The 26,485-nt window shown below is 36.3% G+C and overlaps 1 protein-coding gene and 1 long non-coding RNA gene across 3 annotated transcripts; one reads left to right on the top strand and one right to left on the bottom strand.

Moving 5' to 3' along the window:
* The first annotated feature begins 58 nt into the window (after positions 1 to 58).
* LOC309476144 (uncharacterized protein) lies at positions 59 to 25,598 on the top strand. Of its 2 annotated transcripts, XM_082139363.1 has the most exons (6): positions 59 to 799; positions 4,956 to 5,291; positions 7,615 to 7,950; positions 14,151 to 14,213; positions 22,873 to 22,991; positions 23,461 to 25,598. In XM_082139363.1, exons 1-6 carry the CDS (start codon positions 730 to 732, stop codon positions 23,464 to 23,466), a joined length of 930 nt encoding a protein of 309 aa, XP_081995489.1. In that variant the 5' UTR covers positions 59 to 729; the 3' UTR covers positions 23,467 to 25,598. The 2 variants fall into 2 exon arrangements, with proteins under 2 accessions (XP_081995489.1, XP_081995490.1); XM_082139364.1 differs by lacking the exon at positions 14,151 to 14,213.
* LOC309476529 lies at positions 6,464 to 6,835 on the bottom strand. The gene is made up of 2 exons (XR_014198241.1): positions 6,624 to 6,835; positions 6,464 to 6,529 (listed from the first exon to the last, which is right to left on the bottom strand). It is a non-coding gene; the product is annotated as an uncharacterized lncRNA (long non-coding RNA).
* Positions 25,599 to 26,485: the final 887 nt, after the last annotated feature.

The following is a 26,485-nucleotide window of genomic DNA, read 5'->3' as shown; positions in this document are numbered from 1 at the left end:
TGCCTTAGGTGAAGAACTTTTTTCTTTGGTGCGGAAGAGGAACTTGTTGAGCAAGCTAGTGTTGTCAGAGCCCGTCTACGGAGAGCCTTGGCACTTCCTATTAGCCCCATTGTATCGATCTTGGTTGCAGTTCCATTAGAATTCCACTGGAGGTGATCGCGGGCGAGTGCAGACTGAATGGGAGTCAATGGGGCTAGACGGCTAAATGTGTCTCTTTCACCCGATTGCCGTTGAGAAATCTCAGATTTTATTGTAGGTTTTGCAAGTTCAACATGGGTTATAGGTCGAAAGTTGAATGAACGAGTACTTATTTCTTTTCGATTTCTTACAGGTTGAGTTGTTGTTGCCCATAACACGCTAGCATTCTGCTAATGACGTCAGCATTCTGACGTCATTGGCATTTTAAAAGACTTTTTAAACCAAATAAGTGACTCTAAAAAATCTAACACCCAGCAATGTGTAATTTCTTTGCATCTCCTTTCGAATACAACATTCAAATTACTAGACAAAAAATTATATCCTGAGAAAAGTGGATTTTGAGGGTTTTTCGCCATAGACCTCCATTCATTCTGCACTCGCCTGCGAGCGCCCCCACATGGACAGAGACGTGTTACTGCAGCCAGTCCAGAAACCGGAAGTAAGCAGAGAGTGCCAATTCTCTTCCTATTAGACATTCTCTGGTGTTGTTTAGCTACAAACTAGTTTTGTTTTACAAGCTGTATACAGAATATGAAACAGTTCAACAATATGAAGAGCACATTAAATATCTTTCGTGCATTAGTTCTACTGTGCCTGTGCGGTAAGTGTGATTTCTGTTCCCTTTCATTTTCGCTTGAGTTTGAAACTTGAGGTTTTTCTTGCAGAGAAAAAAAATCGCGAAGCAAAGAGAACACACCGACAGATAAGACAGAGCAGGGTTACTTTTGATATGAAACAATTTCTCCGCTCTCAGATTCTGTCAATTTTATTACGAAATTCAAACAATAAATGCCGTTTTTGCGCTTGTAAATATGACGTGACAGAAAGCTGTAGCGCCACACGAATGAACGTGGAAAGTACAACTTAAATGTATGCCTTGCCTCGTAATATCTACCAATCAGTGTTTTTCAACCGTGGAAAGAGGTCAATTAAAACAATATTTTAATATTTTAAAACTAAGTATTATCTCACATACTTAGGCCAACCTCAGGAAAGCCGTTAGTTGGCTAGAAAAATAGTTATAGAGAGGGCTATATTTTGCTAAATATGAGCATTATATTACATATTATCATATTTTTACTTATATCATTAAAATATTATAACGTTATTTTAATAAAAAACGCATAATATTTAATCTGAGTTGTTATTTTTAACCTTTAATAACAATACCACCTGACAGGGCTCTATGTTTACAGCACTAGGTGAGATTTTTTTTAATAACATGTATGTACTGTATCTAATATTTATCCAAATGAATCAAGATTGGAATCAAATCACAAGAATCGAATTGAAATTGTGAAGTTTGTGTCAAGCAATAATAAAAACAGTAGCTTAGGCCTAGCCTACCAGTCATTGTACCATTTAAACATTTGTAACATGTTGTCACTAAACTTAATAAAATTTTGTTTTGACAATAACAATACACTTATTATGATGTAAGGTGATCACAATAACCCCCACATAATTATCACTCCAAGCTATAAGTTGGCAGCCCTAAGGTGTCCTCCTTCACTTTTGCAATTGCTTGTTTGTTCGCTTCACATTTTTCAAGACACAAACACTTTTTTAAAGCATATGGATATATGTTCGGTAAAAATAGATTAATTCAACCCAGCATTTTAAGTTCTGCATCCTGACGCAAAAACGTTTGAGATTAATCTTGGATTTCGGTTGCTTGATGGGAATTTAAAACGTTGAATGACAATGATAATGACCTTTCAATGTCTCTAACATTGAGTTTGGTGGTAAACCATTGACTGAAGTCTGCAAAGAAGGTTTAAGTATATTTACTTTTATACTTCTACTCTTCCTGGGGTCCCAACAAGTAAAACATACAGAACTACATTTCACTACATTTCACATTTCAACAACAATAAAAAGTCAAGTCAATGAAACATACTAACCCAACATTCATTCCAAATATCAAAATCAACAATTTACTATAAATTACTAGCCTGGCAAGCCAGACCTACATCAAGATGTTAGGTCTGGCAACTCACCATAGACACGGCTCAATCCGAGGGGCGGGATAAACGGCTGTCTTTCAAATTCCCTCTGCACGCAATAGGACAGCGCTTCAACCAACCAGAGCGTTTTCCCAACAGCGGAGCTAACGTTAGTTGATAGATTCAACTTTTGCCATATCTGGCCGGCAAAACGACGAACACATCTTCCTTTTTTTTAAGAATGACTTAAGTGCCGTTCTTTGCTCTTTTCTCAAAGAAAAACTTAACTCCAAGTCCTCCAGAGTCGCGGCCAAAGCCAATTCGAAAGACTGTTCTCCAGCAGCCGTCATTCTTTGTTTTCAAGTAGTAGCCAGGGAACCGTCGCAACTCTGTCGTCATATGTTAAGCCCGCCCCACCTACTCTATACGCGACGTGATTGGCCTGACCCAATTTAGGTTTTTGCAGCTCGAAAGTCTATGGAGAGTTCCTAGACTACCCTGCAAAATACATTTTGCTGCCGCTAGGGTGCGTCTAGATTTCTAGGCTAATAAATTACTATTGTGCCATTAAATGTTCCTTTAAATATTTTTTTAAACAAATTTTTCTTGCTAAAAAATATGTAAAATCAATGGTAAATCATCCCATATTTTCATTCCTTTATACGTACAGTCCGTTGTTTTGCAGGTGTTTTCGAAACAGGAAATAAAAAAACGTCCCTTTTATGCATATCTGGTATTAAAAAAAAAAAGACTAGTACTATACAAAATTTGAGAGTAAAGGACATTAGGGACTCTAGACACAGAAATCTTTCTTATAAAACAAAGCAGAGAGACAACCCCTCACCACTGCATTCTTATTATATTAGCCCTTCTATTACAGTTTAAAGTGAGTCATGTCGCTCTGTTCTGGACTAATTGTAATTTTTCAATTAGCCTAGTTAAATTTTTTTGTCTTTACTTGATGCACTCGACCTCACCACTGGGCAATAATCTAAGCAAGAACCATTGCACAATTTTAGAAATACAGTGTTGTGGTAAAAAGTTTACGCATCTCTTAATAACTGACAAACCTCTTCCCATACCTGTTACCACATTTTCTATCTGTTTTGACCACTTCAGCCTAGAGCCTACTGTCTAATATAAATCCAAGAAGTCTTATTTCCTCTACCTGTTCAATAGGCACACTCTTTACAGACAAATTTAACTTTTGATGCAAACACAATGCTTTTGGTTTTTATCAAGTTTAGAACCAACTTATTACGTTATGATCAATTTTCCTCATCCAAAGCAGTAGACAACTGCTTATTGATGTAACAATACTGCTCCCAGTTATTGTCATCAATCTGTGCTCTCTCAATATAAATTCTGAAAATTAGAGAGCAAATTATTCTTAAAGAATAATTGAATTTGCTCACAAACTATCATTTTCAGTACTTTGCTAAGAACTGGTAGCAAACTTATTGGTCGACTATTATGACCAATAAAACCCAGTGCTGCATATTTCTGTAGATAAATAACCTTTGCATCTTTCCAAGCTGAAGGACAAATCCCTTTTTCAATACTGATATTAAAGATGTGGTAAACTGGTTCTGCCAAACAACATTTCTTCTCTTAATTTATCAACTCTATTTACGAAAAAATCATTAAAATAAATTCCAATTTCATATAAAAATAGTTAAAAATTAGTCACCTGTATCAATAAAAGATGGAATTTGACTTGATTTCCTATCCGTTATTTCATTGAGTGTCAATTTTTTTAGAGAAATCTTTTTACATTCACTTATTTTAATTTTGTAAAACATTCTTTTCTTTTTCCTATTAATTTTAGTTACTTGATTTCTTAATTTGCAATAGACGTCCCAATACTCCTTGTTCCCAGTTCTGTTTTCTGTACCCTTTGCCACATCTCTCTCAAACATAATGTTTTTCAACTCATTAACAATCCATGGTGCCCTAACATTCTTCACTGTACATTTTTTCATAGGTGCATTTTTATCCACCAAAGGGTAAAATAATCTTTCAAATGTTTGCAATGCATTATCAGGATGAACTTCCTTATAAACATCAATCCAACATACATTATTTACGTCTGTACAAAATGATTCTTGACTGAATCTCTTATATGATCTTTTATAAATTACTTTTGGTTTTCTACATTTTCTAAGTGTTTGCATGCTTGCTAAATAAAACATAATATCTTTTTACGCATGTGCTTAAAGGCCTTAAACCGCTTGAACCCCAATAAATGCTTATTGCAGCTTTAATTTGTTATAATTATTATGAAGAATATTTCACCTTCCTTGGTTGACAGGAAAAAAAAAATGACTAAGAAAAAAAAAATCACAAATCAAACAAGTCGAGATGATGGTGATATTAGTCTTCTAATTGTTGGAGCTGTAATGCATTATAAAGTAAAATGACCCCCAAAAAATGAGGATATGAGAAAAACAGGTGCTTTAAAATGATTATATTTTAGTGATTAGTAATCACTATTTTAAACATTGTTTATTGATTCAAAATTAGTGAAATCAACTGTATTGAAATTAAACAAAAATAATCAGTTGCTACATTTTTTCACTTATTTTTAAACATTTCTCATTTGTATGTAGCCCATCCTTAGATTCTAGATCCACTAACATGTAATTTTCTCATTAAATCAAGACTGCTCTATACTTAAAGATGAATAAGTCAAATTGTGTTAAGACCAAAAGTGATCTCAGTTTCTATAGGTCAGTTCACTAACATTACCAGAAGTGTTACTTAGGCTATATGAGTTTAATATCTGAGAAACTGTTTCTGTTTGTTCTGCAGGAGTGTTTGGTGTTGATGCAGATGCAGATGCAGAGAACAAAGTGTCAGTGATGGAGGGAGAATCTGTCACTCTAAACCCTGATCTTACTGAAATACAGGGGTTTGATCAGATACTGTGGAGGTTTGGAAAATCAGGTTCAGTTATTGCTGTGATTGATAAAAATAAGATCTTGAATCCCCATCTCACTGAGATATTCAAAGGCAGACTGCTGCTGGATCATCAGACTGGAGCTCTGACTATCAAGAACATGAGAAACAAACACTCTGGACTTTATCAATTAGAGATCATCCACAACAAAGTGCCCCACGTTACAAGATTCAATGTTACTGTGAATGGTGAGAACACATTTATTATTTGAATAATTTAGATATTATCATGTTTGTTTTTGTTTGATTAATTAAAATGATACTCAAAGTGCAACAAGCAAATATTAGTTATGCATGGACACTTTCCACATTTCCCAGGTTCTCAGATGCAGAAGTCGCTCTGCTGTAGTACTGGATGGAAACTACAACAAATATACATATGAAGAGTTCAGATGCAAAAGCCTCTAAATGCCACCTGAAATTTTCTTATAGAATGATAATTTTTATCAAGCTCGTATATTTAAATTCAATAATTTCACTTAAATGGCAATGAAGATGACCTATTAATTGTCATTTAAGTGAAATTACTGAACTTAAATACACAAGCTTGATAAAAATGATCATTCTATAAGAAAATTTCAGATGGCATTTAGAGGCTTTTGCATCTGAACTCTTCATATATTTTTTTGCATTTCCATTTGCTCCAATAGCAAAAAAAAAAAAAAAATCGTGGCTTTCTATGAAAGTTTCGATGACTATGCATGCCGGTCAGAAGAGAGAAATATGTCAAATTTGCTGTCACTGCCTCAGTCGTATTATAGTATAATATTATAAATGTATCTTTATTATTATTTTTAATGAAAATATAAAAACATTATAAAATAATAAAAAAAATGAGCCACGAAAAACCTTACTTTTATGTTTATTTTTTTTATTTATTTATATAAAAGTGTCTTCTAAATGATTAATTATAAATGTAGCTCATCCTTAGATTCTAGATCCACGAACATGAGATTTTCTCTCATTGGGTCTCATTCATGAAACACGAACAGAACGAATTTTTGTGTAAATCGTGTGTAAAGTGGTTCTGGCGTAAATTTTCGGATTCATTAAAATGTTCGTATTTTCCAAATGTTAGTTGGTATGAAAGAAATCTACACCTGCTCCCAGCCACGCGTAAATAGTGCGTTTAACATCCGAACGTTTTGCTCATTAATAAGGCTGCATTTTAATTCACCTTAATCGGGTACATATTTACACAGCATTTTGAAAAAATATTATATATAGTAATTACATACGGTTTTTCTTTTTACTTTTATTACGAGAGCCAGTAATAGCATCTGCAAACGGAACACAAGTCCGCAAGTCTTTTTTTTTTATCTTTTTTTTCTATTCAAGCTGTTTATTCATTTTTATTATTATTATTTTTTTTTTTACAAGTCCGCAAGTCACAAGTGTTGCAGTCAAGCTTCATGTCAAACCATTTTCTTTTCACTTCTGGGACTGTTCGATTAACAGATGAAACTCCATTAACTGCATCTGTAATATGCTGCCAAGCATTTTTACCTAAAGCATTATTACCTAAAAAATCCTTTTTTTTTTTAGGACCTGATACGCCACTATGTACGCTTGAAAATAAAATGTGGCGTTTTGAATGAACTTCTGATAATAAAACTTCAATTTCTGCATCTGAGAAATTTCTCTTCTTCATTCGCTTTTGAGAAGACATGTTGAAATCCTTAGTTTCTTGTCATAATATGATGCCCATATATAGTTGTCAGTCGGTTTTAATGGGCGGGATTTATGGTAATTTGAATTTATTTATTTAAATGGGACAGTGCATATTCATGAACGTACAATCAAAGTTGAACGTAAATACTCCGGATTTAGTACAATGCTAATTTCCATCCGTAGTCCCAAACATAGACAAATACAAACCAAAAAACAAACAAACAATATACATATCAACAAATATACATATAGAGCTAAAAAAAAACCATTAATAGTTCCTATACCTTATTGTACTTATTATAATATTTATTTAAAGTGCATAAATGCCTTTACATAGACATCCCAAAGTGCTTATTATAAATATCAGGAGAAGAATTTTCGGGAATGTCTCTTTACGCGCAAATCACTCACATATTTACTCGTATATTTACGAATGTTTCATGAATGAGACCCAATGTCTCTGCTCTTTATTTAGTTGCACTTTTGTTTCCAGTCTCTCAAAATCACAGTCATGGTCTGAATATCATTGTGACAGTGATTGGTCTGCAGTCGATCATATGACTGATATTCAGAAAAACATAATAGTGACTGTGATGCTGCTTGCCTACTACAGTTTTAGAAAGAAATTCACAAGTGACTTAAATTCCACACTCAGTTTGGCCAGGCAGATGCTTTTATTAGTTCCAAAACAAATCAAAACATGATCAATTATTTTATAAATGTAAGAAATGTATTTATTTATCATGTAGTAAACCTAGACAAACACCTGATCTGATTTTCAGTTGTGCGCGTAACAGTGTTCAATATGTTTAATCTCTGTCTGTGAATATGTTTCTTGCAGACTCTCCACCTGTCATTGATGTTGAAATGAAGAAGGTAAAGAAGGGAGATTCTGTCACTCTTCAGACGGATGTCACTGAACCACACGGAGATGAGCTGATAGTGTGGAGGTTTGGAGATGAAGGAAAACTCATCGCTAAATGTGATATGGAGACCAATAACTCAAAATTACATGAAGATGCTGATGAGAGATTCAGAGGCAGACTGCAGCTGGATAATCAGACTGGATCTCTGACCATCACAAACAGCAGAACCACAGACTCTGAGCTTTATTCAGTGATGATCAGTAGCAGCAGCAAACAGACGTTATACAAGAGATTCAATGTTACCATTAGTGGTGAGTAACTCAAAGATTTTTGAAATTATGATTGTTTATCAGCATTCAGAGTGCAAAACTTGAACCCCAGACCTTTAATTTGCTAAAACAGCGTGTTATCTGTCATATTGCGTGACACCTATACCTACAAATAAATTGACTGTTGTCAAGCTTATGATAAAGAAAAATTAATGTTAACTGTTTAACATTTAATTGTTAATTGTAAAAAAAAAAAAGATAACTTTAATCTTCATCAGTAGCTATGTTTTCATCCACCTATTTTTATGTGCAATTTGGGATATTGTATCAAAACTGCTGGATGGTAACGCCAAGATGCACTTAAATTCTAAGGCCTAGTCCAAGTACATGGGTATTTTTATAAAGTTTTCCTCCTTAAAAAAAAAAAAAAAACTCGTCCACACAAGCACGGTTTAAAAAAAAATCTCCATATGAAAACACAAAAACACGCTATGAAGCGCTGTTAAGAGCATGCCAAACCAACAGGTGGCAATATAACCCTAGCCGTAAAGCCATGTTGGCTAATCAGAAGCCTGATAAAAAGGTTAGTGCGTAGTGTTGCATTATGACGTCTCTGCACTGCAAAAAAATGTTCTTGTTTACAGTCCAAATATCTAAAAATTCTTAAATCAAGATGCATTTACTAGATGAGTAAAATACCATAAGATATATTATAACGTCTTGTTTTCTGGAGGGAAAATCTAAATTAAGTTTTTGCTTAAAAAAAGCACATTTATCTGCCTATGGAGTAAGACAAATAATCGTGTTTCTGTTTAAATTAAGATAATTTTTCTTACTCCATTGCCAGATAATATTGCTTGTTTTAATTAAAAACTCCCATTTTATTTTTTTTCCCAGAAAACAAGATATACTATTTTATGGCATTTTACTACTTTAGTAAATGCAGAGTGGAGGTTCAATCTTCAACTGGCTGGCAGGATCCGCCACTGACAGTCTGCCTTGGCAAGTTTCAGCAACCATTGATTTTTGTCAGATTTTGTGTTCCTCCCTCTCTAGCTCTGCTGAATTCATTATTGTGCATCTGTTGAGATGAATATTTTTTTACGTGATTGGTGATTTAGATAATTTTATTGTAATTAAAGGTGGTTGCTTACTGATGCTTCGCTGTACAGCCAGATTCTGTTGAGCTGCGAGTATAGCGCGTTCCCTATAACTCTCGCTTCAAGGAAATACACTATTTTATTATTATGAATATAATCGTATGTCTCTATTCTTTTGTATGATTGCTGTTTTGGGGGGGGGCTTTAATCCCAATTAAAGCAGCGACGTATAGCTGCGTTCACACTACAAGCGACAAAGCGACACAATAGTCCATTAATTTCAATAGAGAGCGGGCTATTTCCAGTGACACAAGCAACAGTGAACGTTGGTGACTAGATGGGGCGTGTCCAGTGACGTGACAAGGTTGAGATATGTCCAACTTAATGCAAATGATGAGCAACTTTCAGGAGCGACAACCAATAGGTGTGTAGTCAGTGGAGCACACGTGATCCGTCACTGTTCAGTAGGGCTGCAACAAACGATTATTTTGATCATATAGTCGATTAATCTAACGATTATTAGAATGATTAATCGACTAATCATCGATTATTTTGCCGACTAATCAGTAAGTTTGGAACGATTATTCAGCTTTTTCAATTAGTTAAAATACTGAGTTATACATATTCTAACTATAATATAAAAAAAAGAAAATCACTTCAGCTTTTGAAATGGTTGTTTTAATGAACTTTGAGCCAAACAGGTCATTCTCTTTAAGTTCCCAGATTTCTGTCCAACTCAAATCACACACAAATGCTCTCTAAGCATTGGTTAAATATTCTGTTCTCTTTCAATAGAAAAAAATAAACAAAAATTAATCAGCTGCACTACAGAAAAACTTAATCTGCAAACAATTATTATAAGAATAAAATACAATAAAAATTGACAATTGAGCTGACAGAGACACTCTCATTCACCTTTTAATTTACAGTATGAAAAAGTAACTGACATGATATTCTTCATAACATCTCCTTTTGTAAGTCTTCATGAATATGGAACAAAATAAAGGCAAGTGATAAGCCTGTAATACCTAACGTTAATAGTGTTACAATAATAAAAACAGCCCTGACTCCTAAGCTCGATCAAGCTTTATTCTATGCAAAAATAAATCATCATATTACTGTAATTATATTATTATTGTTAATATTGTTGCTATTATTAGTAGTATTGCATTATCTAATAAAGAGATTTACTGCTAGTTATTTAGCTCCAGCTGGAGAACATTCACCTCTCACCGGCTCATCTTGTTTCCTCTTTAAGTGCTTTAACATGCATGTTGTGCTCCCGTGAAAAGCAAGTTACGCCTAGCATGTATTGCACACGACAGCATTCTTGGTTTGAAGTTTTGTGAAACTTTACACACCTTGCTAGTTCGGATTCGTTTGCACTCCGTCAGGTCATAATTTGCGCTGTGTTTTCTTCTACCGCAATAGCATTTGTAACATTACTCTCTAGCGCTACAGCGCCGTAGCGGTCAAATCGCGATATTGCAGGCCCTTACATTAGGTCACGTGAGCTCAAACGACTACTCGACAACAAGATATTTTGTCGACAATTTTTTATTGTCGACAACGTTGACAACTCCGACTAATCGTTTCAGCCCTACTGTTCAGCGCCGAGTCCGACCGAGGCAAGAACAATGAGAAGCTAATTTTAGCAGTCAGAAACGGTCCTATAATTTATGATATGTCTCAGTGTACTGTACATACGGTGGTACTCGCTGCTGCTGACTCCGAGCCTGAATGGTTTCGTGAACCTAGATAGATCGGCATTTACCCGTTTGCTGCAGTTAAAGGAGAAGTTCACTTTTAAAAAAACTTTTGCTGATAATTTACTCACCCCCATGTCATCCAAGATGTCCATGTCTTTCTTTCTTCAGTCGAAAAGAAATTAAGGTTTTTGATGAAAACATTCCAGGATTTTTTCACATATTATGGATTCCATTGGGACCCAAACGGTTCAAGGTCCAAATGACAGTTTCATTGCCGCTTCAAAGGGCTTTAAACGATACCAGACGATGAATAAGGGTCTTATCTAGCGAAACGATCGGTCATTTCAAAAATAAAATAAAAAGTTGACGTTTTATAAGCACAAATGTTCGGCTTGCTCTGTTCTGTGATGCGCGTTCGTGACGTCACGTAATACGCAATTACGTTGAAAAGGTCACGCTTGAAAAATTGAAGAAAATGTTCTTTTTGGCTTTTTAATATTAAAACACTCAGGATGCGCACACGAAATGGGCATTTTAAACGATAAACTGACACAAATACATTTGAAAATGTTTATATGGTCCTCCTTCCGCACATTTGTAAACACATCAAACTTGACCTTTTCAACGTAATTGCGTATTACGTGACGTCACGAACGCGCATCACAGAACAGAGCAAGGCGAACATTTGTGCTTATAAAACGTCAACTTTTTATTTTATTTTTGAAATGACCGATCGTTTCGCTAGATAAGACCCTTATTCATCGTCTGGTATCGTTTAAAGCCCTTTGAAGCGGCAATGAAACTGTCATTTGGACCTTGAACCGTTTGGGTCCCAATGGAATCCATAATATGTGGAAAAATCCTGGAATGTTTTCATCAAAAACCTTAATTTCTTTTCGACTGAAGAAAGAAAGACATGGACATCTTGGATGACATGGGGGTGAGTAAATTATCAGCAAAAGTTTTTTCAAAAGTGAACTTCTCCTTTAAATAGCCGCGATGGCAAAGAGCACTCGCTCTTTCTCGTTCATCTTTAATAGTATGCATTTTATTTACTGATTCCATTTATATTTAGACTTTTCCTTCCAAAATGTTTGTTTGTATCGGCAAGAAAATGGATTTGTTGTCAAAAACATGGAGTAACATAGTGGGAACCAGAAGTGGGAACACCCACATGCAGCGACAAAGTGTAGTAGTGTGAATGCAGCTTAAAGTCGCTAGTCTCTGTACTTTGAGTCGCTTGTGGGCATCCCAATGCTGTCGCGCTAATGTTATTGGTAGACTGCACGTCTGGCCATATCTATAGAAAATACAATTGCAATTGATATATAAAACTAAGATATCATTGTAATTTAACTAGGAATTAGGCTTAAAAAGAATTAAAAGGATCATTGTGCTGTTGGAGAGTGTTATATTAACCACAGCAGTGCTCAGTGCATTAAATCATTAACTAGATTAACGATCAATCTATCAACAAATTAAACTCACTTACACTGTTAGAAATTTCTAAAACGTCATTTGAATTTAATTAATAATAATACATTTTCTTGTCCTTAATAATCTACATGCAGGGGAAACTGTAATACTGCAGCAGAGCTAAACTACTCACTGAATCATATAATATAACAACACACAAATTATCAATGTATATCCATGTATGTGGTTAGTCAAATAATATAAAACAGTGAAATCACTCCGGAACTCTGTTCTGTGTTGCCTGCACTCGAGAATGTGACGTGAGCTCCACAGGCTTCACTCCTATTGGTTGTCGCTCGCTAAATTCGTTTATTATATGCATAATGTTGAAATTACTGAACTTTTGTCGCGTCTCATGTCGCTTGACATGCACACATTCTGTCACCAACGGTCACTGTCACTCGTGTCGCCAGAAGTCGTCAGCCCTCCAATGAAAATTAATGAGTAACAATTGACGATGTAGGATGTAGGAGTAGCGTAAGCTTTGACGGCTCCCACGGTTCAAACAAACAGGGCTGGCCAACCGCGTCCGTCCTAGTGTTGTACGTCAAGTTCAAGGGTTAGCAGCTAGTCTTTTGCCATAAATTGAAGCTTAAAGCCCCGTTCACACTGCCAGCGATTTTGTCGCTGCATGTCGCTAGTCTCTGTACTGTGAAGTCGCTTGTGGGCGTTCATAGTGCTGTCGCTCTAATGTGACTGGTAGACTGCACGTCTGGCCATATCTATACAAAATACCATCACAAGTGATATATACAACTATATCATTTTAATTTGACTAGGATTTAGGCTCAAAAGAAACAGTATGCTGTTGGGAGAGTGTTTTTATATTACCACAGCAGTGTTCTGTGGATTAAATCATTTAGCCTACTGGATTAACGATCGATCAATCAACAGATTAACTCATACTGTCATAAATTACTAAAACGTCATTCGAATTTGACAAATAATCAATTTTCTTGTCCCTAATAGTCAACATAATGCAGGGGAAACAGTAAAATGATCTGCAGCAGTGCTAAACTTGCATCAAAATTACAACACTCGAACTAAATGTGTGAATTAAACTCACTGAGACTGTCGACAGTTTCTTTTCCATGCATCATTTTATTATATCCATGTATGTGGTCAAATCATATAAAACAGTGAAAACGCCCTCGAACTCTTCTTGCCTGCACTCCGACTCGAGACGTGAGATGAGCTGAGCTCCTCTGAAAGTCTTCTTTCCTATTGGTTGTCGCTCGCGAAAATCGCTTCTCATTTGCATAAAGTTGAAATTTCTGAACTTTTGTCGCACGTCTCGTGTCGCTTGACACGCCCACATTCTGTCGCCAACGGTCACTGTCGCTCGTGTCGCCGGAAGTCGCCAGCGCTCCATTGAAATGAATGGGATCATGTCGCTTTGTCGCTGGGTGTCGCTGGCAGTGTGAACGGGGCTTAAGGCCGTCTGCCGGAAGCTAGTTATTTTAGTCGATTAAGTTTTAAAAATGTATATTTTTCCTACACCAACGCATCGCTTCGCTTCAGAAGGCCTTTATTAACCCATCGGAGCCATTTGGGACACTTTAATGATAGATAGATGCACTTGATGGACTTCCAAAAAAAGGGTGCCCATTCACTCCCATTATAAAGCTTGGAAGAGCCAGGACATTTCTTAATATAACTCTAATTGTATTCGTCTGAAAGAAGAATGTCATATACACCTAGGATGGCTTCAGGGTGAGTAAATCATGGGCTAATTTTCATTTTTGGCTGAACCCTTAAATTGAGTTAAACCCCCCCCCCCTAAAACAGCAATCATACAAAAGAATAGTCATAAGATTATATTCATTGTAATAAAATAGTGCATTTACTATTATTTGCACCTTGACAACACTAACTGCGGTAATGAAATTTGGGACAGGTGACAGCTTAAATTCCTGTTATCAGCCAACTATATGTAACTCTGTGAATGTTATTTCAGAGGCTGCCACAGAGGGAGAAACATTATACTTCGTCTCTCATGTGAATGAAGAAGAGAGAATAGGTGAGGAGCAAATTGTCTAACAGTTGTTCAAAATAAATGTGTGTGATTTATAGTTTTTGTGAAAATTATAATAGCAATATAAATAGCTTGTTTTATTGTAGTAGATGCTATGGAGTGGCTCAGACATTATACGCTATGTCTGTTTATGTTTGTAGAAGAGTGTTAGTGTAGCTGAGGGTTTAGCATAAGGAAGGGGAAAGAGAAGATGAGGAAGATAGTAGCAGCAGAGATCCAGAGGAGGATGATGCTGGAAAGAGCCGGAAATATAAACGTTGTCATGATGAGCATCTGGCTGAGGAAAAGACAGATCAGAATGCTTTGGCAGAAGGTCCAGCATTATTTGCCTGCAACTCTAAATAATGTGAGAAATGTAATTGTTTGCAAACTGGCTTGTGCAGGTGCAACAAAACTATCAGATGTGGAGCTGAAAGATATGGAAGGCAAATCCTTTCCAAAATACCTTAAAGAGATACTCCACTTTTTTGGGAAATATAGGCTCATTTTACAACTCCCCCAGAGTTAAACAGTTGAGTTTTACCGTTTTCGAATCCATTCAGCCGATCTCCGGGTCTGGGGGTCCCACTTTTAGCATAGCTTAGCATAATGAATTGAACCGGACAAGACCGTTAGCATCTCTCTAAAAAAAATGAACAAAGAGTTTCGATATTTTTCCTATTTAAAACTTGACTCTTCTGTAGTTACATCGTGTACTAAGACCGACGGAAAATGAAAAGTTGCGATTTTCTAGGCTGATATGGCTAGGAACTATACTATACTCTCATTCCTGCGTAATAATCAAGAAACTTTCCTGCAGTACCATGGGTGAAGCAGGCGTAATGATATGACGCAGCACCTGATAATAGTCCCCAGCTCAGTAGCCTATTATCAGGCAGCATGCGCTGCGTCATATCATTACGCCTGGTTCAATTCATTATGCTAAGCTATGCTAAAAGTGGGACCCCCAGACCCGGAGATCGGCTGAATGGATTCGAAAATAGTAAAACTCAACTGTTTAACTCTGGGGGAGTTGTAAAATGAGCCTATTTCCAAAAAAAGTGGAGTATCCCTTTAAATATGCAAAATCAGCAAATGGCTGTGAACAAATCCAAAGAGATTGGCTGATGTACAGTAAGGCTGAACTAGTGAAAACACTATTTATTAGTAAGGTAACTTGAATCAGCAGTTTAAAGCATTGAATTCATAATCCCATAACACAAGTAACACTTCCCTTTAAAATACAAACAAGACTTTATTAATTATTCTAACACATAAAACTAATATCTAACACAAACACACTCACACACATTCATACGAGTTGCAGAAAGAAAGAGAGTGAGGAAAGAATGAGTTTTAAGAGTGAGATGATGAAATCCCAAGTTTCTATGCACTTATAAGACATGACCTGAACGAACCATCAAACATTAATTAACCCTTCTATCGTTTCTTAGGCGGGTTATTAAATTTTATATCAAAGCACCAGTCCAGTTAAGAGTCTGGAGGTTAGCTACTTGTCTTCGCAATCCTTTTGGGGATTCCCTGAGTTCGTTAATTGGCTGGTTCTCCTCGTGCCTGGATAGATGTCTTGGGCAGCCAATCACGTGGTGTGTTGGTGGATGGATGGAAAGTCTTTGAAGTTGGAAGTGGGCTTTGCAGTCGAATCGTTTAACCGAAACTTTGCAGCAAAACTTAACTTAAAACCGCGACTCTCAAGGGAAAATAAAAAAAGAAAGAAAAGTAAGACGAGTAGTTAGATGGCTTGAATGAAGCTGTTTAACCCATGTTCTTCTGAACCTGATTTGGGTTATTTTGTCTGCTCGTCTAAATGGTTACTCGTCTGTCTGGTTACTCCGTCATGGCTTCTCCATGCCTATATTCTCTAAGGCTTCCCTTGTTACTCTAAGGCTTTGTTCGGGTCCTAAGGTTTTAAACTCAAATGTTTGTCCAGCCTCCTGGATGAGTTCTGACCAATTAGGCACTGTCTTTATTTGAGAGGTGGCATTTTCTTCACTTCTCATCGTAAATCATGCGTTATCTGTGATCTCTTTACTCTCCAGATCTAGAAGAGAGTACAGAGGGTACAGTTTAGACATGATTCATATTATAAGAATACGAAACATTTTACAGAGGGTACAGTTTAGACATGATTCATATTATAAGAATACGAAACATTTTACACAGATTTCAGTCAAGCCATATTCATAATTGTGAACATACGATCGCACTGATAGGAAACAAGACACACTGACAAATACATGACTTATATGTGATCTAAGCATAATAGGCACATATATAGGTTGTAGACACAATAAAGAATGATGTAGTTGAACGATGTTTGATTATAAGTCCGTCAAGAATTGTTTTGGGATGATTTTATGTAGGCTATTTTTCTTTGTGGTTTTTCTCTGTGGTAAGTCTCTGTGGTTTTAAGAGATTTCAACCCTGGGATCGTTCAGAGGTCCTTAAGAAGAAGGAAGTCTGTTTTAAATCCTTTGTCTTGGGATCAAACAACCTCTGCTGTTGTCTTGGTGGGTCCCGAGCCGTGCCATCTCTAGGGATGGGTATCGGTAAGGTTTTAACGATATTACTACTCTTAACCGATACTCCTTATCGATATGGTACTTTAACCCTCTGGGGTCTGGGCTGTTTTTGGGGCCCTTGAGATGTTCTGACATGCCCTGACGTTTGTGCTTTTTTCAGTTGCATATAAACATATTAATGGCAAAGGTGTAAATTCACTCTATATAGCACAAACAGGGCTACCATAATATGTGAGCCACGTGTATGTACATGTTTTCATTTTTTAGAGAATAATGTTTATGCGTGGTTATTGAAAAAACTAAAATTTCTGAAATAAGGCCACAAAACACATAGTAAATATATGTGTCAATAAGACTTTTGACTAATGGATGTCCTCGCCTAGAGTTTTTTCTTCAAAATTATGTGAAAATAGTCTTGCTTTATCGTTCACATAAAACCATACATTGATTTAAATTGATGTAAAACAGGTTTTGCTTGGAAAGCCAATATGCGAGGGGGGCGTGAACGAGGAGTGGTTTACACCTTAGAATACAATGTCCCACCCACTCTGCATAATTAGCCATTCACTCAGGTGTGACACTGACTGAGCCACAATGCAAGGACAAAAGATATATTTAGAAGAAGACTTATATTGACCATTTAAGATTTTGCTTACATCTATCTTGTAAATATGTTTTGCTATTTTATTAAAAAGGTTACAATTACAACAATAATTACACTTTCAACAATATTTCAAGTGTACTCTTTCTTTGTAAAAAAAAATGATTATAGGCCTACATTTTATCTATGTATTCATTAGTTTGAATATAGTCAACATTGGAACAGCTAACATCTTAGTTGATGACTTTATTTTTGACAAAAATAGATATAGAAATTGCTAAACAAAAGCTTATTTGACGTGGCAGTATATTCTACAGTAAAAACTGTACCCAAATCTAGTCAACAAGATGTTGTCTTTCATATTTCACCTGACTGTTAACGTTGTTTTCATGAAATATTAGGGCATATTGTTAATTTGCAGTTTAATACGTTGCTTATACAAATAGCCTACATTTTATTTCAACATATTTCAGTCGAATTTTCCTTTCCTCAGTATAGCAATACAGTTTGCTAAAACATCATCATTCATTAACACACGCAATTTAAATTTAACTTCTGGCAAAGATGAAGTTGACGACAGGCTATTGACTCGCGATCTTCGCAGTAGGCTAGTGAACGCACCGGAGAAATGCACATTTATTAGGCTACATAGTTTTTTGTTTTGGATGGTTTTGTTTAGAACCAGCTTTCTGTAAATATATTTCACATTTTTTAGACATGTGAGGCGAGTAGGCTACGATCTGGTTAATGATGATCTCCAGTTCAAGCACCTTATGTTGTGATTGCTAGCCTATATTTACTTTAAATCCAGGAAATTTTTTAATGAAAAAATTATTACAATTAAGATACAATTGATACAAAACGAAATTCGTTTTAAAGAAAGGATTTGTAGTTTCTGTTTTGAGGTCTCTGTGAAAGTTTGAAAGTCTTTTAGTGGCTTTCAGAGCGCTCGCGTCCATAATGGAGAACTGTCACGTAATATTGTTTTTTCCTCATAAATGCGAACACGAAAAATAAAAGACAAAAGACTTTTAAGTAAAACTTACTCCGAAATTGTGTCCTCGGCGGAATTCGCTCTTCAAAATGCTGCCGTTCGTAGTCTGAGTTACAATCTTCCTCTGAGGAAACAACTTCCTCGCTGTCCAGAATCATCTGAAGGGCGTCTTTACTGGAGAAGCGTGCCATACTCAAAACGCGATGAACTATCAGTAAGTCTGATGAAGAAACTGTGTTTTTATGGCATTGATCGGGGGGCGTATGCGATGCATACTAGATCACCTAAACTATTTACCATTTGAATAGCGCCGGGGGCGGGGCGGCCTCAACTCAATATAGAGATAATGAGGCAGAAGGAAAAACAGTACCTCTCCTTGCTTTCAAACGGATTACATGAGTTGAAAACATTAGTTTTTTATATAAATTACTTCATTTAAAAGAAGAGATTTCAAGCTTCATAAAGACATATCTCACGTGTCTGTGTGAGAAGTATTCGGTGAGTTACAGTTCATTTTCGGACGCGTTTCAGAATGGACTACACTGACAGAGAGAAGGCAGAACTCGCTTCGTGTTTATTTTTCTTTATTTGGCGAAAAGCTCAACACTTTGTTTTTATTATGAGTATACACAAAAATAATACACATTTAACAGAATCGATTGATGTACGAAACTCCTATGAAAAATCAAAGTCAACAGAGTATTTATGAGTTTATTTTACACTGATAAAAAAAAAAGCGAGCTGGTATCGCCGGCGATACCGTAGACCTCAGGGGGTTAACGGTATTCTTATTGGTTCTTTTTGTTATATAAAAAAAAAAGATTTTTTTTTTTTAATTTAGAACATAATTAATATTGCTTTATATTTTGAAATGTTAAATAAATATCTATAGCAAAAGAAAAAGCAATGATTTAACAAAACAAATAAAACATGTATGTTATGCAGAAGGGTGCAGGCTTTTGTGTTTTATATACAGAAGACATAGGACACCAAAAACAAAACAAAAAAGTATACAATGAAATAAAATAAAACTAATTATATACCCAGTGCTTTAATTTCAGTAATGTCTACTGACATTACTATTCAGGAGTAATATGGGCATGTCTAAAAAGACATCTAATAAAGTCATATGTAAAATAACACTACATAATTTATCATAGATAGATTCAATCTTATAAAAGTCTAAATTATTCATTCAAGAGCTGCGACTAATTTTCTCTTAGCCTTTTGTTGTTTGATTCACATTAATGGAGCAATCGTCAGCAGGTTTATTAGACTGCTGCCTCTTTAAGACCAAATGCAGATCTAATCATTATTACGCATCATATTCTCTCCCAACTATTTACACCCATTTAAGACATAAACTGTATTTAAGTGAATAAACTGTTTAAGTGAATCTCCAAGACAGCCATTTTGACATATTTTTGTGTATATTGGATCGTTTAGATGCGCACACGAAGCCCAAAATATATGTTGCCTGTCTCGTTGCGGTGTGTTTCTGAGTGCGCGCCGCATTTGGAACAGCGTCTATTGCGTCAATTTGAGTTTTAATAGTCTTTTATTATCAAATGTGTCCCGCAGCAACAATATACTGTAGACTACATTTTACAACAATCACCGATCGTGCAGATTCTGACATTACGTTTGGGTTTTAGGGAGAAATGACAGCGCACTGTTGTGAAGGGAAGGAAGTTGCGCTACAGAATGCGGCTTTAGTTTTTAATGGTTATACCTTGAATATCTTCTTTTTTAATTATTGGAAGCCTAAATCTAAAATAAAATTAGTTATTTACACACACACACACACCCTCACACTCTCTCTCTCTCTCTCTCTCTCTCTCTCTCTCTCTCTCTCTCTCTCTCTCACTCACTGGGGTTTTTCGTTGGTTAGCGTAAGCCAGCTTGGAGCCTGGATTTTATGGTTCTGGATTGGTGATTTGGGGTCTGGAGTTTTGAGTTTTGTGTGGAATTACTGAACCACCTAAGTGGATTAAAGCTAGCCAATATTACCAGAACATGAGAAGAGCAATCCACATAAGCAGTGTAACATGAAACGGAAAAGTCTTGCCCATTCCGTGAATGCAGCAACTGATAGTTGACAATCACCTCCAAAAACAGGAAGTAGAAAAGGAAACAGCAATTGACCCTTCGCAAAGACCCGCCCCCCTTAGTTACTGTCGCTATGTCTGACAAGCTACGCTGCTCTCACGCCACACCATGTTCTCACGCAGTGAAAAATACATTGCGGAGCAGAGAGGAGACTGACAACACGCTGACAGACAGGACAGACCAGGTTACTTTTCGGCTACTTTTGATATTAAACAAAGTCTCACCTTTCAAATTTGGTCATTTTTTAAAAGAAATTTAAATGATACATACCATTTTGTGGCTCTTAAATGTGTCTGACAGATCGCTGTAGAGCATCAGTTAAAGCTGCTTGTGAACCGATCATCTCTTCCTTCTAGTTCATTTATAGCATCAAATAAACATGAATGAACATAAGAAGGAATGTTGTTTTAAACCGCGGAAAGGCGTCAGTACATTCCGTTTTTCAAGTTCAAATCATCCCATGTTAATCTGCTATCTCTCCTGACTGCTTTGTCGGACAAAATGGCGGATTGATTGGTTAGATCGCCTGTCAATCAAGCTCCCTGCGAAGGGTCAGTTATGGAGATGCTTTTTGATGTGACCCTCCATTTACCCTCTAAGGGTAAAAGGGTAAACCCTAAAAAAAAGGGTTGGCACACTTGAGTTGCTGGCACACTATGATCCCCTTTTGCGTGAAAAACAAAAAAGAAAACCCATGGTAAATGAGAGCTCTCAAGATGATGCAGGTAGAGACAGTGACAGTGACAGTGACAGTGAATCACTCAGGTTATTCACATTCAGAGATAGTGATTTCAAACCCAATCTCTTCTTTGTTACTCTTGACAGCATCATTAGTGAACTGAGCAGAAGGTTTCAGACCACAACAGAAATATGTGAAGCGTTTGCTTCCGTTCTGATGCTGACCGTGATTATCTTTGTTACATCCCAGGACGTATTGTTTCTTTTTGTTTGTATGTGTGTATTATGTATATTAAAGCTTCATTGAGAGGAAGAGAAAGGCTGAATTGAGTTTGTTGTTTGGAGAGGATTCCTTTCTCCTGCCCCAGACCCAGTTGTTATTGTTGTTGACTTTGAAGATTGAACTTGAGAAATGTATATGATTGGTGTACCCTATGCCACCAAACATTGAATTGTAAGGAACTTAAAGGGATACTTCAGGATTTAGCATTAAGCTTTGTATTAGTAGAAAACCTGTAGTATTTTCAAATTACCGTGCTTTCCTCCCTCATGTCCCCCTGAGACGAGAGATTTATGTATTTTTTGTCTGGAAAAAAATCATCATTTTGCGTCATTGGAGGATTTTTTGGCCAGAGGCTAGAGACTACAGCCAGTAGTAGGGGCTGTCCCGCATGTTCTCAACCCGCACATAGAGGGTGGGATCTCACTCACAGAATGTGCACATAGCCATCTTTTTTTGGAAGCTAAGCTAGCAGGCTCTTATTCTGTGGAGAAAGCGGAGTAGTAGGGGTTACTATACATCCTCTTTTTCCTGGACATGTCCGGCCGTCGAGATCGTCCAAAATTCGGATTCGCTTTTGCTTTCTGCGGTCGCCATTCATTGTTTACATGCACACCTTTTGTTTCAATCTACCCCTGTTGTTATACAGTATTTATGTTTACATTTTATTGTTATTTGAACAGCTGAGCATTTAATTATGAACCAGGTGAAGAAATCTGTTTATTATTTATTCATTTGATTTTGCAACTGTTCACTGAAATAGCCAGTTTCAATAAAACTACTTGTGACACGTCATATTTGGCTTTGACTTTGACTGAACATTTGCTCTCACTTTGCAGAAAAAATATCGGGGTATATATCATATATCGATATTCAGCCTAAATATATCGGGATATGACTTTTGGTCCATATCGCCCAGCCCTACATATTTTAAGATATTATTGCAAGTTATTTTCTGTTAAAACAGCTCAAATATGCATTTTAGTCTGGGACTAGCTTAGGCCTTGTATGTGAAATGGGGGGTACTATTCATATTCACTTCCAGAATGCATGTAGTGCTGGTGTTGGAGACAGTATAAATTTTTTAACATGGTCGTTCCTAACATCAGTGTTGATGTTTATAGTTTGTGTTATAGATCAGACACATTCACACTAATATCTGTCTTCATCATTACAGTATCAGATCTTCACTCAGGTTATATAGTGTTGATGTTTATAGTTTGTGTTATAGATCAGACACACTCACACTAATGTCTGTCTTCATCATTACAGTATCAGATCTTCACTCAGGTTATATAGTGCTGATGTTTATAGTGTGTGTTATAGATCAGACACATTCACACTAATATCTGTCTTCATCATTACAGTATCAGATCTTCACTCAGGTTATATAGTGCTGATGTTTATAGTGTTTATTATAGATCAGACACATTCACATTAATGTCTGTTTCTCTTTATAGCTGTTCCAGATTCAGGTGTGTCTCCAGGTGCTGTAGCAGGAATATGTGTTGTTGGTGTTCTGCTGCTGCTGCTGCTGCTGGCGGCTTTTGTTTACAATCGCTACAGACAAAGGCAAATGGTAAGTTTCACAGCTGATACAACAAGATTAAAATGAACTTTATTATGCTGCAATAGAGTGTAAATTTATAATATGATGAAGTGCAATGGTCAATGTCACTTAAATCAGATTTTCTACCTCTTCTGATGTTTGGTCTGAACAATAACTGAACCTCTTGAATATGCCTTCATAATTTCATGCATTAAATTACTGTCTTGTGATTGATTAGATATTTGCATCAATGAGCAAGATTAACTAATAAAGTGGTCACTTACTGTATATATAAAAAATAAGACTTTTTTCAGTGGCATTGTTGAAGCTACCTGAAATGTTAAAAATAAATTAACATTAAGCAAGAAATGTTTAATAAATATTTGTCAATTGTTATTGAGAATTTAGAAAAAAGATTATTTTTGATTATTTGTTATTTGATTATCTGCAAACTCATTTATACTTTAATGTCCTCATTTCTCTTTTTTTTTTTGTGCAGTTGTAAAAGATGAAGAGAAGACCGTATCAGTGATGGAGGGAGATGATAGCTGTTTCCCAATGTGAAGGCTGCATCCTCCGAAGGCCGTATTTGAAGGCCGATTGTGTCACTGCGGCGCGATGAAGGCTGTCCCAAGGCAGTTCTTCATCCTTCGAAGGTCGTATTCGAAGGCTGGTTGTGTCATCACGACGCGACGAAGGCTACCCTGATTCAAAAGCGACGCCAAATGCACCCTTCGTTTCCCCGTGAAAGGAAACGGCCTGGTTTATCCTCATGGATGAGGTGTTGGGACAGAGGTAGTGATGTGACATTTGAACAGAGGCATCGGAGCTTGTGTCGAGAAAAAATGGGCGTGCCAGATTAAGCCGCGATTCGAGGCTTGTGTTGTTAGCGTTGTTGTGGAAAAATTCATCTTTTCTTTGTATTTTATTTTCAATGATTTAACAAACGAATGCCATGCGTTCTTTGGCTGTATTTTGAGTTTCTTTTATGATATTGATACAGCTGCAGAGTGTGTGTGTGTGAGATTTCAGAGGTAAGGAGATTCCCGTGCTGGGGAGGGGTCAAGGGGGGTCCCTTTTGTTCCTTGGGCTGTGGTGGGTGACAAGAGATAACACTATAAAAATGCTGGCCAACCTCTGCTCTGGGTCTCACTCCGCCTGCAGCTGGTCTGTGGATGGACTGGGAACATTTCTTGCAAGAACTAAATATCTTTTAAAACAATTTGATCCTGATGTCTCTTATGCTGTGATGCTGTTTTGTTAGTTATTTGTTTTTGCCTCAACAACGTCAAAATCACGTGACTAATGACAAACGAGGCCTCGGTTTGTGTGGATACGTCATCGGTTCGGTCTGAGTGTCGCTTCCGGATAAAAGGCGGTTCGAAACTCGTGCCACCTTGTGGGTGTTGTCAGGAGTAGTAGAAGCAGTTGTAGTAGTGTCAGAGAGTTAGATAACTATAATTGTCATTGTCGTTATTGTGTCATATATGTGTTAGGGCTGTATATTATGGCACTGCCATTTTTATGTTCCCCTGCATCCTCTGTTCCTTGTGAAAGGATCTTTTCTAGAGGTCGACCGATTCATCGGTTTTGCCGATTAATCGGCACCGATAGTTGATTGGTGGAACTATCGTTATCGGCAAAAATACATACCGATAGTTTTTCCTGGTTGCGTCCGTTGCTGGAGCGGCTGAGAAGCGCGCTTTGTCATTCATTACACAGTAAGAGAGAGCTGAGAAGGGTCTGCTGGCATCATGCAGTACAAGACCGGCCTCTAGAGGTGTAATAAAAACTATCGCTGATGCCTCGTGTTGTTTATTTCGACACGTGATTCTGCGTGCTGCACTGAGAGCACACGCTGCCTGGAGAGCGCTGACATCAGATGCGCGTTTAAAGCACCGACAGCTAAAAGGTATATATACAGTACATTTTGTCATATCATTATAAAGTGATTAATTTGTTGACTAAATGCTGCATTAGTAGAGAAAGAACAGCACACCAGTATGTTTGTTTGCCTTCAAGGCTGAGAGGACGCTAACACATTAGTACCTCAAGCGGTTAAAACACTGACAAAAATAAACGTAAGTTTGACCCGAATGTTTAATGTCACAATTGTTACCTCTATTTGCATTAGTTATATCCAGCTGGTCACTTTTATGCATTGAATATGCAGAGAAGTTGCATATTTTAAGCTAGAGACGCAAGATAGCAAACTGATATGTTCACACTACAGCCGACAGAAACATATAAACAAATCAGAAAAGCATTCGATTTCGGTTATTTTTTCATCTTCACTTTAATATATATTTTGTTCTTTTGATTAATCATCAAGTGTTTATAAAATAGAAGCAAAAGTGTGAGACTATACATTTAATATTTATGTCATTTCAATGCTCTGGCGTTGTAGATATTTAAGCATGACTGTTTGGATTTATATGAAATGATAACACAATAAAATTCCATATGTAACATTAACTAAGGTTAATAACTGCTGCATAAGGATTGTTCATTATTTGTTAATTAACATGTTGTACTAATACATTTTTAAATTAAGGTTTTTATTTGTTAACCATAGTTAATGCACTATCAAACTAACATGAATGATCAAGGTGCAATTGTATTGCTCAAATATTATACCGATCACATTTTGTTACTTTTTTATTCATTAAGTTGGCTTGAAAAAGAACAGTTAAACAGTTACATTTTGAATGTAACTGGTTTTATTTGTTATTTAGAGTATTACTTTTTGTTTCAGTTTGAATGAACGTCTTATATTGACTTTATATTTATTTAATTTAGCATGTTTTCATGGTTCAATACAGTTTTATTATTTTTACAATAAAGTTCAGCACTGTTTTACTTGGAGTGTTATGTTTGTTTTTATCCAGTATCAATTTTAAAAACTATCGGTTGATTAATCGGTTATCGGCAAGTATGGCCCAACCTAGCTATCGTTATCGGTAAAATCCACTATCGGTCGACCTCTAATCTTTTCCAAGGCTGGAGAGATTTTGTCCGAGAAGAGGAATCGTCTAAACCCCAACACACTTGAAATAATTCTGTTTCTCAATAAAAATCTATTGTCATCCTTCCTTCCAGACTATTCTGTTGCAGTTTACTTTATTACACTCCCTCCAACATATGCACTGCACTCAACACAGTGTCACTGTTGTTGTTCCTACTGTCACTATCCAAACAATTTATGAATAATTAATTAACTGTGTGTGTGACTGCACAAGTAAATTCAGACAGAGAAAGATACATATTTTATATTATACACAGGTAATGGACAAATGTCTGCTCTTGTCTTTTTATTATTGCAAATGGAAGGTCACAGACATTAACAGTGAGTACAAAAAAAAAAAAAAATTAATTTATAAAAATATTCTTATAAAATATAGCTTACATTTTTTATAACATATATTTTTTATAAAAAATATATCTTTTTATAAAATTGGGGAGGGGGGCACTGGTTCAGAATGAATTAATGTCTGCTATTTCTTTGCACAGTAGCTAGGTGTCAC

The sequence above is a fragment of the Leuciscus leuciscus genome (genome assembly GCF_965113295.1).
Source record: "Leuciscus leuciscus genome assembly, chromosome: 15".
Taxonomy (NCBI): domain Eukaryota; kingdom Metazoa; phylum Chordata; class Actinopteri; order Cypriniformes; family Leuciscidae; genus Leuciscus; species Leuciscus leuciscus.
Note: the sequence above shows the minus strand (reverse complement) of the source record. Positions and strands in the feature narration are given on the sequence as shown.

Excerpts from the sequence above, each read along its gene's own strand:
- LOC309476144 (XM_082139363.1), top strand. The coding sequence starts at position 730 with ATGAAACAGTTCAACAATATGAAGAGCACATTAAATATCTTTCGTGCA. Across the intron at positions 800-4,955 it reads AGTTCTACTGTGCCTGTGCG|GAGTGTTTGGTGTTGATGCA; the intron begins GTAAGTGTGATT and ends TTTGTTCTGCAG. Across the intron at positions 5,292-7,614 it reads ATTCAATGTTACTGTGAATG|ACTCTCCACCTGTCATTGAT; the intron begins GTGAGAACACAT and ends TGTTTCTTGCAG.